This window comes from Hemitrygon akajei, chromosome 2 (genome assembly GCF_048418815.1).
Source record: "Hemitrygon akajei chromosome 2, sHemAka1.3, whole genome shotgun sequence".
Classification (NCBI taxonomy): Eukaryota; Metazoa; Chordata; class Chondrichthyes; order Myliobatiformes; family Dasyatidae; genus Hemitrygon; species Hemitrygon akajei.
The window spans coordinates 156118452-156133949 of record NC_133125.1 but is presented as its reverse complement, the minus strand read 5'-3'; the positions used below and the strand labels follow the sequence as shown (position 1 = coordinate 156133949).

The 15498-nt window shown below is 47.6% G+C and overlaps 1 protein-coding gene across 1 annotated transcript; it reads left to right on the top strand.

The window, feature by feature from the left end:
- The first annotated feature begins 502 nt into the window (after positions 1-502).
- On the top strand, positions 503-13832 carry LOC140717212 (zinc finger and BTB domain-containing protein 43-like). The gene is made up of 2 exons (XM_073030534.1): positions 503-1303; positions 11356-13832. The coding sequence occupies exon 2, from the start codon at positions 11383-11385 to the stop codon at positions 12868-12870; it is 1488 nt and encodes a 495-aa protein (XP_072886635.1). The 5' UTR covers positions 503-1303; positions 11356-11382; the 3' UTR covers positions 12871-13832.
- Positions 13833-15498: the final 1666 nt, after the last annotated feature.

Here is a 15498-nt window from a genome sequence, read left to right as displayed (position 1 = left end):
GTTGTATGTCAGTCCTATGTGCTCGTCCAGATGAAGGTTCTCGATCCAAAACATTTCCTTCCATAGATGCTGATTTCCTCCAGTAGTTCTTTTTTTGCCTCATCCCCCCCCCCCCCAGTATTGTGGAATTCAAGAAATAAGAACAAGAATAAAAATTTACCTTTGAAATTATTTTTTAAAAATCTAATTTTGCCAAACTCCTGTCCAGGCTTACTAGTCTCAACGACTTTATAGAGGGGAGAACACCAAATTTCTACCCTCAATCTGAATAATTGCTCTCCGGCAACCTAAGTTTCGTTCAAGCCAGTTTCCCTGGTCTCCCCTCCCTCCCCACGGAAAAGACCAATCAAGATATCCTCTCAACTTCAAAGAGAAATTGCAAGTTCGACTGCAAGCTGGTACCATGCGGGGTCATTGTGTGCCCCAGCTGGTGTGTGAAGATGACGTGCTCTCCAACTCCTGCCTCAGATTACTTGATTAGTGTGCTCATTTAATGCGCTGACGAATGGAAACTTTCCCTGAGCTGATCGCGTTCCAGTAGTATTGCAACAGGACGGGTCTCATTGCAGTTACCCGACCCTCGAACCGGGGTGCAGGAATTGCAATATCGAGTCCCAACACTAAGCCGGAGGCTGGCGACGGGAGCCGAGATTTGCCGAGCAAAGCTCCGAGCCGGAGGCCGCCGACGGGAGCCGAGATTTGCCGAGCAAAGCTCCGAGCCGGAGACTGCCGACGGGAGCCGAGTATCGGGCCGAGATTTGTCGAGCAAAGCTCCGAGCCAGAGACTGCCGCCGACAGGAGCCGAGTGCCGGGTCGGGATTTGCCGAGCAAAGCTCCGAGCCGGAGGCCGCCGACGGGAGCCGAGTGCCGGGTCGGGATTTGCCGAGCAAAGCTCCGATCCGGAGACCGCCGACGGGAGCCGAGATTTATCGAGCAAAGCTCCGAGCCGGAGACTGCCGAAGGGAGCCGAGTATCGGGCCGAGATTTGTCGAGCAAAGCTCCGAGCCGGAGACTGCCGACGGGAGCCGAGTGCCGGTTCGGGATTTGCCGAGCAAGCTGAGTTCCGGGCCGGAGGCTGCCGACAGGAGCCGAACATCGGGCTGCCATTCGTCTGGATGAAGGTGGTGGTGATAGTGCCGCAAGGCCTGAGCCGCCCTTAGAGCCGGGATAGCATCGCCGGATCCGTTGTCTGCCGCAGTGCGACCACTCTGGAAATATCCGCCGCCCCTCTCCTGTTGACCCTCTCCGAGCGCCGCGGGAAGAAGGCCTCGGCCTCTCTACTGACAGCCTGGGCCTGGAGTAGGTGCGTAGTCCCAGAACGAGCAGACCGGCCGGCGGGTCTGTAACAATGCGGCGGTACTTTTCGTAAAGTGTAAGCCCAGCCCCGGGCTGTAGGGCAACTGAGCAAACGGGCATCCTGCAGCCCGGGCCTCGACTGACAGGACATAGCGGGAACTGCTGGGGACCTGCCCAGTGTTGGAGAGGCTGCTTGCCCGCACACTGCCGAGGGAGCGCCGCGCTGTGGGAGATGGGGACGGCGCTGAGGAAGCACCGTGCAGTGGTGGTGGGGGTGGGCGGTACTGAGGGAGCGCCGCTCTGGGAATGCTGGTGGTGAGGGAATGGTTATAAAAGTTGGGCAGCGCGTTGGCTAAAAGAATTTAATCGTGACAAGTACAAGATGGGAAGTCAAGTGGGCTAGAGCGTTTATGTGAAATCGAAAAGCATTGACCAATGTTGATGGACAGAAATACCCGGGGTCCAAGTCCATAGTTCTTTGAAAGCAGAAACACAAGTCGATAGGGCGGTGAAGAAGGCATTAGGCATGTTTGCCTCTGTTGTTCAGAGCACAGAATATAAACGTTCGAGACATAGCGCTGTAATTTATAAAGTTCTAGAAAGGGTGAAGAGATTCACCAGGATGTTGGCTGAATTAGATGACTTTAGATATAGGTGGAGTTTAGATTGGCTGGGCTTGTTTTTCCTGGAGTTATGATGCAAATTGCTGGGTAACCTGACAGATTGTGACAAGCTAGATAAACTATCCTATTTTGTGGTAGTTAGTGAAATGCTTTACGGCACCGGTGATCATAGTTCAATTCCTGCTGCTGCGTGGAAGAAGTTCGCATGTTCTCCCTGCAAACGCGTACGTTTACTCTGGATGTTCCAGTTTCCTTCAAGGACATACAGCTTAAGGTTAGTAAGTTGTGGGCATGTTATGTTGGCATTGGAAGCATTGTGACACATCTGGGCTGTCTGCAGCTTATCCTTGGATGTGTCAGTCTTTCACACAAATGACACATTTCACTGTATGTTTTGACATTTCAATGTACATGTGACAAATAAAGCTAATATTTAAACATCTTGCAAGATCTTTTCCTCACGATGAGGTATCACTAACAAGAGATCTTGGGTTTAAGATGAGGAAAGGGGTTTAAAAGAGATCTGAGGGCTTATGTTTTGTTTTGCAAGGAGACTGGTTGATATCTGGGACGTGCAGGCAGAATAGGTGGTGGAATTGGATAAAGTTAGTATGTTTAAGAGGCTCAGGCAGACACATGATTACGCAGTGCATAGAAGGATACAGATGTGATGCTGACAAGTGAAATTAATATAGATGAGCACAATTGAAGTAGTGGGCCTGTTTCTGTGAGCCATGAGTTTTTGGGAGGCATCATCGCATTGAGGGGGAGAAGTCAGAGAGTTCCACCTCATGGAAACAGGCCTTTCAGCTCAACTTGTCCATGCTAACCAGGGTGCCTTCCTGAGCCAGTCCCTATTGCCTTTGTTTGGCCCATATCCCTCTAAACCTCTTCTATCCACGTACCTGTCAAAATGACTGTTACACTTTGTAATTGTTCATGCCTCTACCACTTCCTCTGGCAGAGCTTTTGCCCACCATTGCTTGTGTGAAAAACTTCCCCTTGAAATCACCCTTCTCTCACCTCAAACTTATGTCCCCCCCCCCCACCTTGAGAAAAAAGCCAATGACCCATGGCCCTTGTGATTTTAAGAACCTCTGTAATGTCACCCCTCAGTTGTATTTGTTCCAAGGGAGTGGTGGGGTGGGTGGGTGAAAGTGGTAGCCTATCCTATCTCTCTTTATAACTCGGGCCCTCCAGTTCTGTCCACATTTATGTCAATCTTTTCTGCACCAGATTATCTGCACAGTACCACTTACTGTGTAGGAAGCTGTGGTGTGCTTATTTGGTATCCTTTACAAGAATGAAAAAAAGGCTTTGCTTGGATTGTTTATGAAGCTTTTCAAAATGCCTTATCCTTGTGAAAGCCTCTTTATGAATGCTTGACCTTCTTCAGTGGTTCACGAACTTTCTTCTGTTCCTTTCTAACTCGGAGATTTCAACAAGGTAATGGATGCATACCATGGCAAAGAGCCATATTTTCTATAATTTTGGGGAAAGAGTACTTATGAATGGGTCTAACTGGATAAATTTTCTGGACAGCACTGCCCTGGGCCAATTTGTCTCATATTTTTCATCAATAATTGTTGTATCATTATCAGAAGTGGGGATATTTGTTGTTAACTGCCTTGTTCAAATCTAATTAACCTCGTAAAATGATAACACGATCCAGACAAAATCCAGTTGCAAGCTGAAAACTGGCAGCAAGCAGGCAAATGTTGTCTAATCACCTACCCTTAACGTCCAACAATTATGTTGCCTTTGCCTTGATCTTACCGTCTGTATCCTGTGGGTCACCACCAATAGAAACTCAACTGTGCCAGCCAATATTAATACCACAATATATAAGACATAGGAACGGTATTAGGTCATTTGGACAATTGTGTTTGCTCCACCATTCCATCATGGCTGGACCCTCTGAACCCCATTCTCCTGCGTTCTACCCGTAACCTTTGACATCCTGTTTCATCAAGAACCTATATTAATCTCCGCCTTAAATATACTAAATGATTTGGCCTGTATAGCCATCCGTGGCAATGAATTCCACAGATTCATCACCCTCCAGCTAAAGAAATTCTTCCTCATCTCTGTTCTAAATAGATGTCCCTCTATCTGAGATTGTGCCCTCTTGGTCCTAGATTCCCCACTGTAGGAAACATCCTCTTCACATCCACTCTATCTAGGCCTTTAAATAATCAATAGGTTTCAATGAAATCCCCCCCCCCCCCCCCCCGTTCTTCTAAACTTCAGCGAGCACAGGCCCACTGACATCAAATGCTCCTCATAAATTAACCTTTTCATCCTTCGATCATTTTCGCGAACCTCCTTTGGACCTTCTCTTTGCCAGCTCAAAACTGTTCACAATACTCTATAACTCCTATTGGGGTCCTTTTACCCTTTCATCTTTTGATCTCGTGTCACCTCTTCCTGAGTATTTCTTACCAAAGAGCCACCCCACTCCACTGTGTACCTGCCTGTCTTTTCGATACAATATTTGTGCATGGATGTTGAGCTCCCAACAATGATCTTTCTTTAGCCACAAACTTGGCAATTTCCACAACAATGTACCTGCCAGTCTAACTGCACTACAAGATCATCTACCTTATTCCATGTACTGTCAATGCTGTATTCATCACCCTTTTTGATTTTGGCCCCCTGTCACATTTTAGCTCCTCCCACTGACTGCAATTTTGCCCAATTTTTCCTCATACTGCATCTACTTGTATACCAATTACTTCATCTTCAGCCCTATCACCCTGCTTCCTATTGGCCTACAAAATTAATTTAAACCCTCCACAAAGTTCTGGATACCTGCCCAGAAGATATTGGTCCTCCTCGGTTTCAGGTGTAACCTGTCCTTTATATACAGATCACACCTTCCCCAAAAGAGATCCCAGTGACCCAGAAATGTGAAAGCCTGCTCCGTGCACCATTTCTTCAGCCACGTATTCATCTGCCAAATTGTCCTATTCTTACCTCATTGGCACGTGGCACAGGCAGCAATCCAGAGATTACCACCCAAGAAGTCCTGCTTTTCTACTTGCTTCTTAACTCCCTATATTCTCTATTCAAGACCTTGTCCCTTTTCCTATCTATGTGGTTAAGGTGTTGGTCTAATGATCTGAAGGTCGCTAGTTCGAGTCTCAGCTGAAGCAGCATGTTGTGTTCTTGAGCACAACATGCGACGACACAGGTGCCAAGCTGTATCAGCCCTTGCCCTTCCCATGGACAACATTGGTGGCGTGGAGAGGGGAGACTTGCTGCATGGGCAACTGCCGGTCTCCCATACAACCCTGCCCAGGCCTGCGCCCTGGAAACCTTCCAAGATGCAGATCCATGGTTTCTTGAGACTAACGGGTGCCTAGTACCTATGTCATTGGTACCAATATATACCACGAATTCTGGCTGTTCACCCTCCCCCCCTTTAGAATGCTAATCTGAGACATCCTTGACCCTGGCACCTGTGAGGCAATATACCATCTGGGTGTCTCTTTTCTGTCCACATAATCTGCTATCTGCTCTAATTATGTAATCCTCTATCACCATTACACACCTGTAATCCCCCCCACCCCCCCACCTTCTCTTCTGAGCCAGTGCCAGAGATCAGGTCGCTGCAACTTCCCCCGTTAGGTCATCCCACCAGAGATATACATTTTTGAGGAGAATGGCACCAGGAGTACGGTGCACTGGCTGCTTATTCCCTTTCCTTCTCCTGACTGTCACCCAGCAATTTAGGGGTTGCTACTTCCTCATTTTTCAGTATGAGCTGAAGATCATCAAGCTGCAGCTCCAGTACCTTTACACGGTCTGTAAGAGGCTGCAGCTTGGAGCACTTCATACAGATGTAGTTATCAGGGAGGTCTCCCAAAGTTCCCATGTCTCACACAAGGAATGTGTCACTAACTGGCCCCATTCTATGTATACTGGTTCCGTACTAACAGGAAAAAAAACTTAGTAGAAACTTAGAACTTCTCCCTGTGCTTTTCCGAGCCTGCTTTTGCCTAAACCTGTTGAGCTAATGACTGACTACACTGTCCACTCACACAATGGCTGCTTGGCTTGTACCTTGCTTTTTTTTTAGATGGCTCCTACTGAGTGGCTTATGGATCATTACGATTGCAATTCACCAAAAAGTTCCGAAAGCTCTTTTTAAAGCTCGCGCTGCATCACCAACGAAGGAACTCTTGCGATGATCGCAGCCTGCTGAAAATTCACGAAGGGCCCTGAGTTCTTTTTTAAACCTCGCGCTGCATCACCAGTGAGTGACCTCTTGTGCTGATTGCAACCTGGCAAGAGGTCCCCAAAGCACTCGAGCTCTTTTTTAAACAGTGCATTGTGTCACCAGCAAACGAGCTCTCGCAATGATTTCAGCCCACTGAAAAGTCCCAAAATACATTGGTTATTGGAGCAGGTCAAAGAATGACTATTCCGTGGTGAGTGTCATAATGAATTCTCACATTTTTCCACCATTTTCCATTTCAGTATTCTGTAGTTGTGTAAATGAGGGATGATACAAAGATAGGTGGAGGGGTAGGTAGTGCTGAGGAAGCAATGTGATTGCAGCAGGACTTAGACTAATTGGGAGAAGGGGTAAAAAAGTGGCAGAATGGAATAAAGTGTTGGGAAATGTTTTGGTAAAAGGAACAATAGTGCGGACTATTGTTTAAATGCGGAGAAAGCTCAAACATCAGAGGTGCAGAGGGACTTAGGAGTCCTTGTGTAAGACTCCCAGAAGGTTAATTTACAGGTTGAGTCTGTGGTAAAGAAGTTAGTTGCAATGTTGGCATTTATTTCAAAGCAAATAGAATATAAAAGCAAGGAGATAATGCTGAGGCTGTATAAGACACTAGTTAGGCCACACTTGGAGTATTGTCAACAGTTTTGGCCCCATATCTCAGAAAGGATGTGTTGTCTTTGGAGAGAGTCCAGAGGAGGTTCACAAGGATAATTCTAGGAATGAAGGGGTTAATATAAGGATCGTTTGGCAGCTTTGGGCCTGTGCTCACTGGAATTTAGAAGAATGTGTGGGTAATCTCATTGAAACCCAGCGAATGTTGAAAGAACAAGATCAGGTGGATGTGGAGAGGATGTTTCCATTGGTAGGGGTTTCAGAACTAGAGGGCACAGCCTCAAAATAGAGGGGCAACCTTTTGGAGCAGAGGCGAACAGGAATTTGTTTAGCCAGAGAGTGCAAATCTGTGGAATGTTCTGCCACAGGCTGCGGTGGAGGCCAAGTACGTGGGTATATTTAAGGCGGAAGTTGATAGTTTCCTGATCGGGTCAGGGCACCAAAAGTTATGGCGAGAAAGGAAGGGTGTATGGGGTTGAGTGGGATCTGGGATCAGCCATGATGGATTAACAGCAGACTCGATGGGCTGAATGGCTTAATTGTGCTCCTCTGTCTTATGGGCTTGGCAGTATTAACCTCTGAAGCTTGCTACCTCTACTGTTCAAAAGGACAAAGGTAGCAGCTACATATAGGAAAGCCATCATCTCCATGTTTCTCTCTAAATCACTCACACCATTCCCGGCCTGGGCTGCTAAATTATACTGTACTGACACAGGCCATGTCCACTGTGATATACCTGTCTATATTAATCCCATTTAATCAGCACTTTCTATTTGTTGGCGATTCCTTTCCCAGCAGCTGTTCAAGGTCGTGGCTCACCCCCAACTTCTCATCAGTGAAATCCTTGGCCTTGGATGGCCATCATGGGAAATGAGTCATAGAAAAGATTCACTCAGCAGGAGTAGGCCCTGTAGTAATGGCTGGTTATCTGCCTCAGCTCCATCTGCCGGCTGATCTCCTATCTCATTTCTGCCTGTCACCAGACCTGTGGTCTCTCAGTTCCATCTGCTACTGGAATTCCTGCTTCTTTCCCTCCTTGCCAATGGATTTCCTACCTCATTTTCACCTTGCCAGATGGTGCCCAGATTGGTAATTCAAATCAGCGATGGGCTGAATGGCCTAATTCTGCTCCCACAGTTTGTGGTGTTATGGACTGAACATCACTTACCCCAAAGGACGGTGAATTTCTATCACCAACAAAACCTTTGAGTAAAGACATTTGTTGGGTAGATTTTTGCATAGTAGGGAATTAAGGGTTATGGGGAAAAGGCAGGTAGGTGGAGATGAGTCCATGGCCAGATCAGTCATGATCTTATTAAGTGGTGCAACGGGCTCGATGGACCAGATGGCCTACTCCTGCTCCTATTTCTTCTGTTCTTAAAAAAAGCAGAAAATGTCTGGAATAAAAAGTGAAAAGCGGAAGGGATAGAACAGGGAGTTGTATCACTGTGAACAGAAATGATCTTTTCCTGCATGGAGTTCAATAAGTCTGCTGCTCACAGCCCACACAGCATGTTGACTCATGGAATTTCCCAACTTCCCACATGTGGAGTTGACTTTAATCGTGTACTTCAGATAGTTGTCAACTGAAGAACCTGCTGCTTCAAAAGCTACTGGTTTTCAGTTAGTCTTCAGCTCCACTGTTACCCCAGAACTCTTTCCAAAGATGTTCTTAGCAGACCTTCCCACCGGAGTACTGAAGGAGCAGGGATAGTCACATACCGTGAACAAAAGAAAATCTGCAGATGCTTGAAATCCGAGCAACACACACAAAATGCTGGAGGAACTCAGTAGGCCAGGCAGTATCTATGGAAAAAAGTGCAGTCGGCGTTTCGGTCAGTGTTTTCCCATAGATGCTGTCTAGCCTGCTGAGTTCCTTCAGCATTTTGTGTGTGTTAGTCACATACTGTTATCCTGATGACATGTAAGACCACAAGGTTGGTAAATGTTAAAAGATCCTTTGACACTCTGTCAAAGTAGAGAGTGTCCTTTGTCCTTGACTCAATTTTGCTACGTACTAATTAGCCTTTGTGTTACCGTACAACAGCAAATAAATTTCAAAAAGTCTTTCATTGGCTGAAAATCAATTTTGACAGTGAAAGCTGCTATAGAAATGCAGCATACTCTTTAATTGTTGTGGTCTGTACACATCCTGAGTTCGTCCCAACCTCTGGGGCTATCTGGGTGGACTTTGTGCATTCTTCCCTTGGGTTTCCCCAGGTGTTCAGGTTACCTCCCACATCGAGTTGTCAGGATGGTCGGAATAGTTTGATTTGGTCTCTCAGTAGACTGATCGATCAATGACATAAAGCTGAAGTTGAGCAAGATTGAAGTGTTGGACGTAACAGGCTGAAAGGCTGTGGGGAAGCTGACATCTCTCATCAGTCTAAATGTTAACAGAGGCCCATTTTTTAAAAAGAGGCCTCTTTTTAGTGTAGGGCGTACAACACCCCTGGGCATCACGTCTCAGGAAAGGATTAGTAGAGGTGCGAAAGAAGGGTGCAAGGGTTAAAACACTTCACTATAATGGCAGGTACAAATCTCAGGCTTGAGATTCCTGTAAGGTTAAGATATTTAAGATAATTTACAAAATTTGATAGTGTAGGTGGAGATGATTTTTTTTTCTCTCTGTAGAGAGAAAGGCTTCAGCAGAGGACATAATACTACAGTTTAACCCAACAATTGATACCAGGAAGCACCTCGTACAGCACAGAAACAGGTCATTTGACCCACTGTATCCCAGCTGACCTTCTCGGACAGCTACGTGAACCCCAATTTCCCACATTAATACCACATTCTCCAGTGCCTGCCTGTTTAACTATTTGTCTAGGTGTCTCCTAACCATAGTGATTGTATCTGATCCCATCACCCATATGACAGTGTGTTCCAGATATCACCACTCTCTGTGTAAGGAATCCCTTTTAAAACTTCTCATCTTAAATCTACACCCTCTTGCTTTTTATGCCCCTACAAAGGCAAAAAATATCTTGACTATCTGTCAATGACTCTCGTAATTGCAGAGACTTTTGTCAGCCACAGAAAAAGGCGCGAATCCTTGTGTCCCAAAATGCTGCTGAAATTGGGGTTAGAATGCAAATTTCAGATTTAAGACCATAAGATATTGGAGCAGAATTAGGCCATTTGGCCCATCGAGTCTGCTCTGCCATTTCATCGTGGCTAATCCAGAGTTCCTCTCAGCCTAAGTCTCTGCCTTCTCCCTATATCCCTTCATGCCCTGACCAATCGAGACTATCAACCTTTGCCCAAATATACAAAAAGGCTTGTCCTCCACAGCTGTCTGTGGCAAAGAATTCCACTGATTCAGCACTCTCTGGCCAAAGAAATTCCTCCTCATCTCCATTCTAAAAGTACACCCCTCTATTCTGAGGCTTGTCCTCTGGTCTTAGACTCTCCCACCAAAGGAAATATCCTCTCTACATCCACTCTATCAAGGTCTTTCACCATTCTATAGGTTTCAATGAGATCACCCCTCAATCTTCTGAATTCTAGTTAATACAGGCCCAGAGCTATCAAATGCTGTGCATATGACAAGCCATTTAATTCTGGAATAGTTTTTGTGAACCTCCATTGAACCCTCTCCAGTTTCAGAACATCCTTTCTAAGATGAAAGGGACCCAAAACTGCACACAATACTTTATAGGTCACAACATTACCTTCTTGAAATGAATGCTAACATTGCATTTGATTCCTAACCAAAGACTCAACCTGCAAATTATCCTTTAGGGAATCCTATATTTTCTCTCCATTTAGAAAATAATCACCCCTTTCAATTTTTCTACCAAAGTGCTTGACAATACACTTCCCGACACTTGTATTCCATCTGCCATTTCTTTGCCTATTCTCACAATCAGTCTAAGTTCTTCTGTAGCCTCTCCACATCTTCAAAACTACCTGCCCCTCCACCTATCTTCATATCGTTGGCAAACTTTGCAATGAAGCCATCAATTCATTTAAGATTTGCAGGTTGTTGTTGGGTTAGGGTGTTGGGGGATATGGAACCAGAGTAGGTAGAGCAAAGGTAGGTAGTGTTGCATTGGTTTAGCTCATGGAGCCACTGTCTCTCAGTGCCAGAGTCCAGAATCAATCCTGACCTCCGGTGCGGCCTGTGTGCAGCTTGCGCATTCCCCCCCAGGTTTCTCCTGGATGTTCTACTTTCCTCCTAAATCCCAAAGACAAATGGGTCATTAGGCTAACTGGCCACTGTAAAATGCCCCTGGTGTGTTGCTGAGTAGAATTTGTCACGGAGGAAAGTTGGTGCTAATGTGGAGAGAATGAAATGGGATTAGTGGTTGGTGGTCAGCGAGGGATGAAGGGCCTGTTTGCCTCCTGTGTGGATAGGGCGAGGATGTCAGTGGGGTTGAATTGCCTCCTGTTCTTGGGTCCTAGGACATGTAAGAAGGGCTGAGACTGTGAGAGCCCTGCAGGTTTTGGGGGGGGGGGGGGGGGGGGGGGGGTGGTGTGTGTGTGCGCGCGCGGCAGCGAGAGGGCAGGTCAATGTTGATTGAGATCAGGGGCCAGAGCCAAGCATTGGGTAGTTGAACTGGTTTTTGTTCCTGCCTCTCCCAGGTGCAGCTCGGGCTCTGGTGGAAGCCCATGGAGCCGGGGATGTTTCAGGTGGAGTTCCCCAACTTCGGCAACAACTTGCTGAGAAAGCTGAACCAGCAGCGAATGGAGGGCAAGCTGTGCGACATCACCATCCACCTCCAGGGGCAGATGTTCAAGGCTCACCGGGCGGTGCTGGCCGCCTCCTCGCCCTACTTCCACGACCAGGTGCTTCTCAAGAACGCCAGTCGGATCGTCCTGCCCGGCGTGATGAGCCCCAAGGCCTTCGAGAGTGTGCTGGCCTCCTCCTACACCGGCAAGCTGACCATCCTGTCTCCAGAGATCGTCAGCTACCTGACGGTGGCCAGCTTCCTGCAGATGTGGCATGTGGTGGACAAGTGCACGGAGCTGCTGCAGGAGAGCCAGTCGCCGCCTGCGCCCAGCCACCAGGCAGTCAGCCAGAACCAGTCGCCCAGCAGCAGCAACTATCTCAGCCCTTGGCATGGCCCCGAGGCTGGGGCCAACGTACCAGCCAAGTTCGAGAGGCCGGAGGAGGATGACGTCAAGCAGGAAGACCACCACCATCACCATCGCCACCACCACCACCAGGAGGACGAGGATGAGGAGGTGGAAGAGGACGAGGAGGAGGAGGAGGAAGAAGGTCACAAAGCTTCTCCAAACCGGGAGACAGAGCAGGACAACGTCATCAGCAACTCGGCTGAGCGGGACAAGTTTGGGGTGGAGGGATGTGGCGGCGGGGGTTTAGGGGAAGGTGCCGACTGCCCTTACCCCGCCCCGGGCTTGACACCCCACAAACGCTGGGCAATGGTGAAGCCCGGCAAATCAGAGGAGGGCAGTGAGGAGGAACGTCCCTTCCATCCGGCACCGGGCAGGAGGAAGAAGCAAGAGGTTACAGGGTTGGGGGCTGAGCATCATGAGACTGGCCACTTCCCGGAGCACAACTCACTGGCCGAGGAGTATGATGAATTTGCCGAAGACCCGGGCTACGATGAGCCCGTTGACTACTATGGCTCATCGGACGACTTCCACTTTGATCGGGCGGTAGTGGGCGGAGGCGCCGGCGGAGGAGGGAGCCCGAACGGGGCAGTGCTGCCAGGCAGTGAAATCCAGGAGAATGGGGCATATGGCGTGCTGGGCGAGCCGGGACCCAGCTCCTGCCAGCCGCCTGCTGCCTCCGACTTCCCTGGTGGCGTCTACAAGCTCTACCCCTGCCAGTGCGGCAAGAGCTTCGCCCACAAGAGCCAGCGTGACCGGCACATGAGCATGCACCTGAACGTGCGTCCCTTCGGCTGCCCCATCTGCAGCAAGAAGTTCAAGATGAAGCACCACCTGATGGGTCACATGAAGATCCACACCGGCCACAAGCCCTATGAGTGCCACTACTGCGGCAAGAAGTTCATGTGGCGAGACAGCTTCACCCGCCACCGCAACGCCTGCGCCAAGCTGTACCACGCAGCCGCTGCCCCCCTCCCTGACCTCGACCTCCCCTCCGACCTCAGTGGCGCAGCCGATCTCTGACCCTGGCTTCCCGGGCCAAGGGTGGGGTCGGAGGTGGGGGTTCCCTGCCCTTCTGACCAAAGAGAAAGGGCTGGGGCTTGGGAGGGGGGTGGGTGGGCAATGAGTGCCGTCTCCAGTCTGGAAGAGCTGGTAGGAATACTGATGAGAGCTGGTGGAACCAGCAAAGTCAAGCGTTTAAAACCAACGCATTGGATCGGATCATACTGACAATTTTAGCAAAAGTTTAGTATTTAACTATATAAAATATGCATATACTGTATATGTAAATTCTGGTGCTGTGCATTGAAGTATTTTTTACAGTCACCCTCGCTTTTGATATTTATGGAACTCAGACTGAGAGGCTCAGCGGATTCTCAACTGTCTGGGGTGAAAGGAGGAGGAGGACATCACTGATTTGTTGTAGGAACCATGTCGACCATGGCTCAGCATGAAAGTAACTCTCGCAGTGCCATGGGAGTGCAGCACTGCCACAAGCACTGTCTCACAGACTAGATTTTGTCCCTAGGGGTTGGGGGGGTGGGATGGTGTGGATGTTGAAGACTTTGCAGCCGCTCCTTTGATAGGCGTTGTGGCTGTTTATTTAATCCGTCAATTCATGGATCTGTTTATCATATGCGACGTTTCTGGGATCTTTCTGCCTGTAAATCGGCTGCCGTTCTTCCTGCAGGCCCGTGCTGACTAACCACATTAGAAAGTATTGTCGGTGCTTCAGAACGTCATGACGCTCAGGAAAGGTGTTAAGTGTTTTGCAAATTCTTTCTAAACAAGGAAAGATTCAATGACAAGCCTACCCTTCCCAGGCTCGCCAAGAACCTTTGTACCTGTGGGTATCTTCCTTCCCTCTTGTTTGGTTCTCCAGCATCGATAGTATTTTAACTTTTTATTTTGTTGTGTTTTTAGCTATTTATGTGAACCTCTGTTGAGATGTAATTCTTCTTGTGAATAAAAGACATTTCAGCTGACTGGGTTCAAGATCACCTGCTGCTGTGCAGTCTTTGGCCACCAGTTATCTGGGATCATGCAGATGCTAATTCTGAAGCGGAATCTCAGGTAAAATGCCCCTGCTTGTTACAGCATAGAAACAGAGCTGATGGCACAGAATCTGCATTGGCCATTTACACCAATCCTACATGAATCCTATTACCTTTACTCTCCTCACTTCCAGATTCTATGGCCGTGGGCAATTTACTCACCAATCCATGTGTCTTTGGGATATCAGAGAAAGCCACAGGACCTGGCTCATCAGCTACAGGGTCACAGGAGAATATGCCAACTCCATGCACTCTGCAGCCAAGGTTGGGATTAATCTCTGGAGCTGTAAGGCAGTAGTTCTACACTGCACCAGTGAGAAAGAGCAGGGTGGCCTTAGGGTAATCCTTCTCAATGTCAGCGGTGTTGTGCAGAGTGTAGAACGTGACATTGACAGGATGCAGAACTGGGCTGAGAAGTGGCAAATGAGCTCAACTCAGAAAAGTGTGAAGTGATTGAAGGTTGATATTGATGTCAGAGAATAAAGTTAATTGCAGTGTAGAGGAACAGTGGGATCTTGGGGTCCAAGTTGCCCAGCAAATTGATAGTGTTGTTAAGAAGGTGATGACCTTTGTCAGTTGGAGTATTGAAATTAAGAGCTGTGAGGCTCTTTAAAACCCTGGTTAGATCATACTCCAAGTATTGTGTTCATTTCTGGTTGCCTCATGATAGGAAGGATGTGGAAACGTTAGAGTGCTGAGAAAATTAGCCTGGCTTAGGAAGGAGAGCTTGAGTGAGGTAGTGCTGAACGAAGGAGCATGAGACATGGCTTGATGGAGGTACAGAAAATGATAAGAGGCAGAGATAGTAAATAACCAGTGTTTTATTCCCAGGGTGGCACTAGCTAATATGAGAGGATGTATTTTTAAGGCCATTGGAGGAAATAGAGGGAGATGTCAGGTAGTTTTTATTTTACACAGAATGGTAAATGCATAGAACATACTGCAAAAGGTAGGTACACTAGGAATACTTAAGATATTTTTAGATAGCCCTTCATTCCTTTTCATCCATGTGTCTATGTGGTAGAGAAGAGTTAGATTGATCTTGGAGTGGGTTAAAAGGTTGGCACAACATCTTGTGCTGAAGGGCCTATATACTTACATATTTTATGCAGTTAATTTCAGCCGGTGCTGTTACAGATGATCTGATATTGTGGATTTGATCCTTAGCAGCCTTGGTGGTCCAACAGTGTCAGTGGTTGGAGGGGATCTCAGGAAGGGAGGGGCACTGAATGGAGAATTAGCAGTCTTGATCAGACATTTTGAGACAATTTTAACTAGTTCACCTAGTGAGCGTTCTATAGGGGCATGAGTAAATTGAATTTACTGGCCAGCCAACAAAGGAATCTAGGTTTAGATGCAACCAGTGCTTGCTCAGATACCAATTTCCCAAACTGTTTGGTGGATGAGCTTACATTCCCTTCATTCTCATCACGGTTTTGAATTCAGTTCCACTACAATGAGCAAGGCATGAGGGGTAACAGCAAGGTTGACAATGCACTATGTCAACAAAATTCACAACATGGCAAGCTGTACCTTCCACAAAAGCTCTGTAAACAAACATTTCTGCAGATGTTGGGAATTCAGAGCAGCACACAAA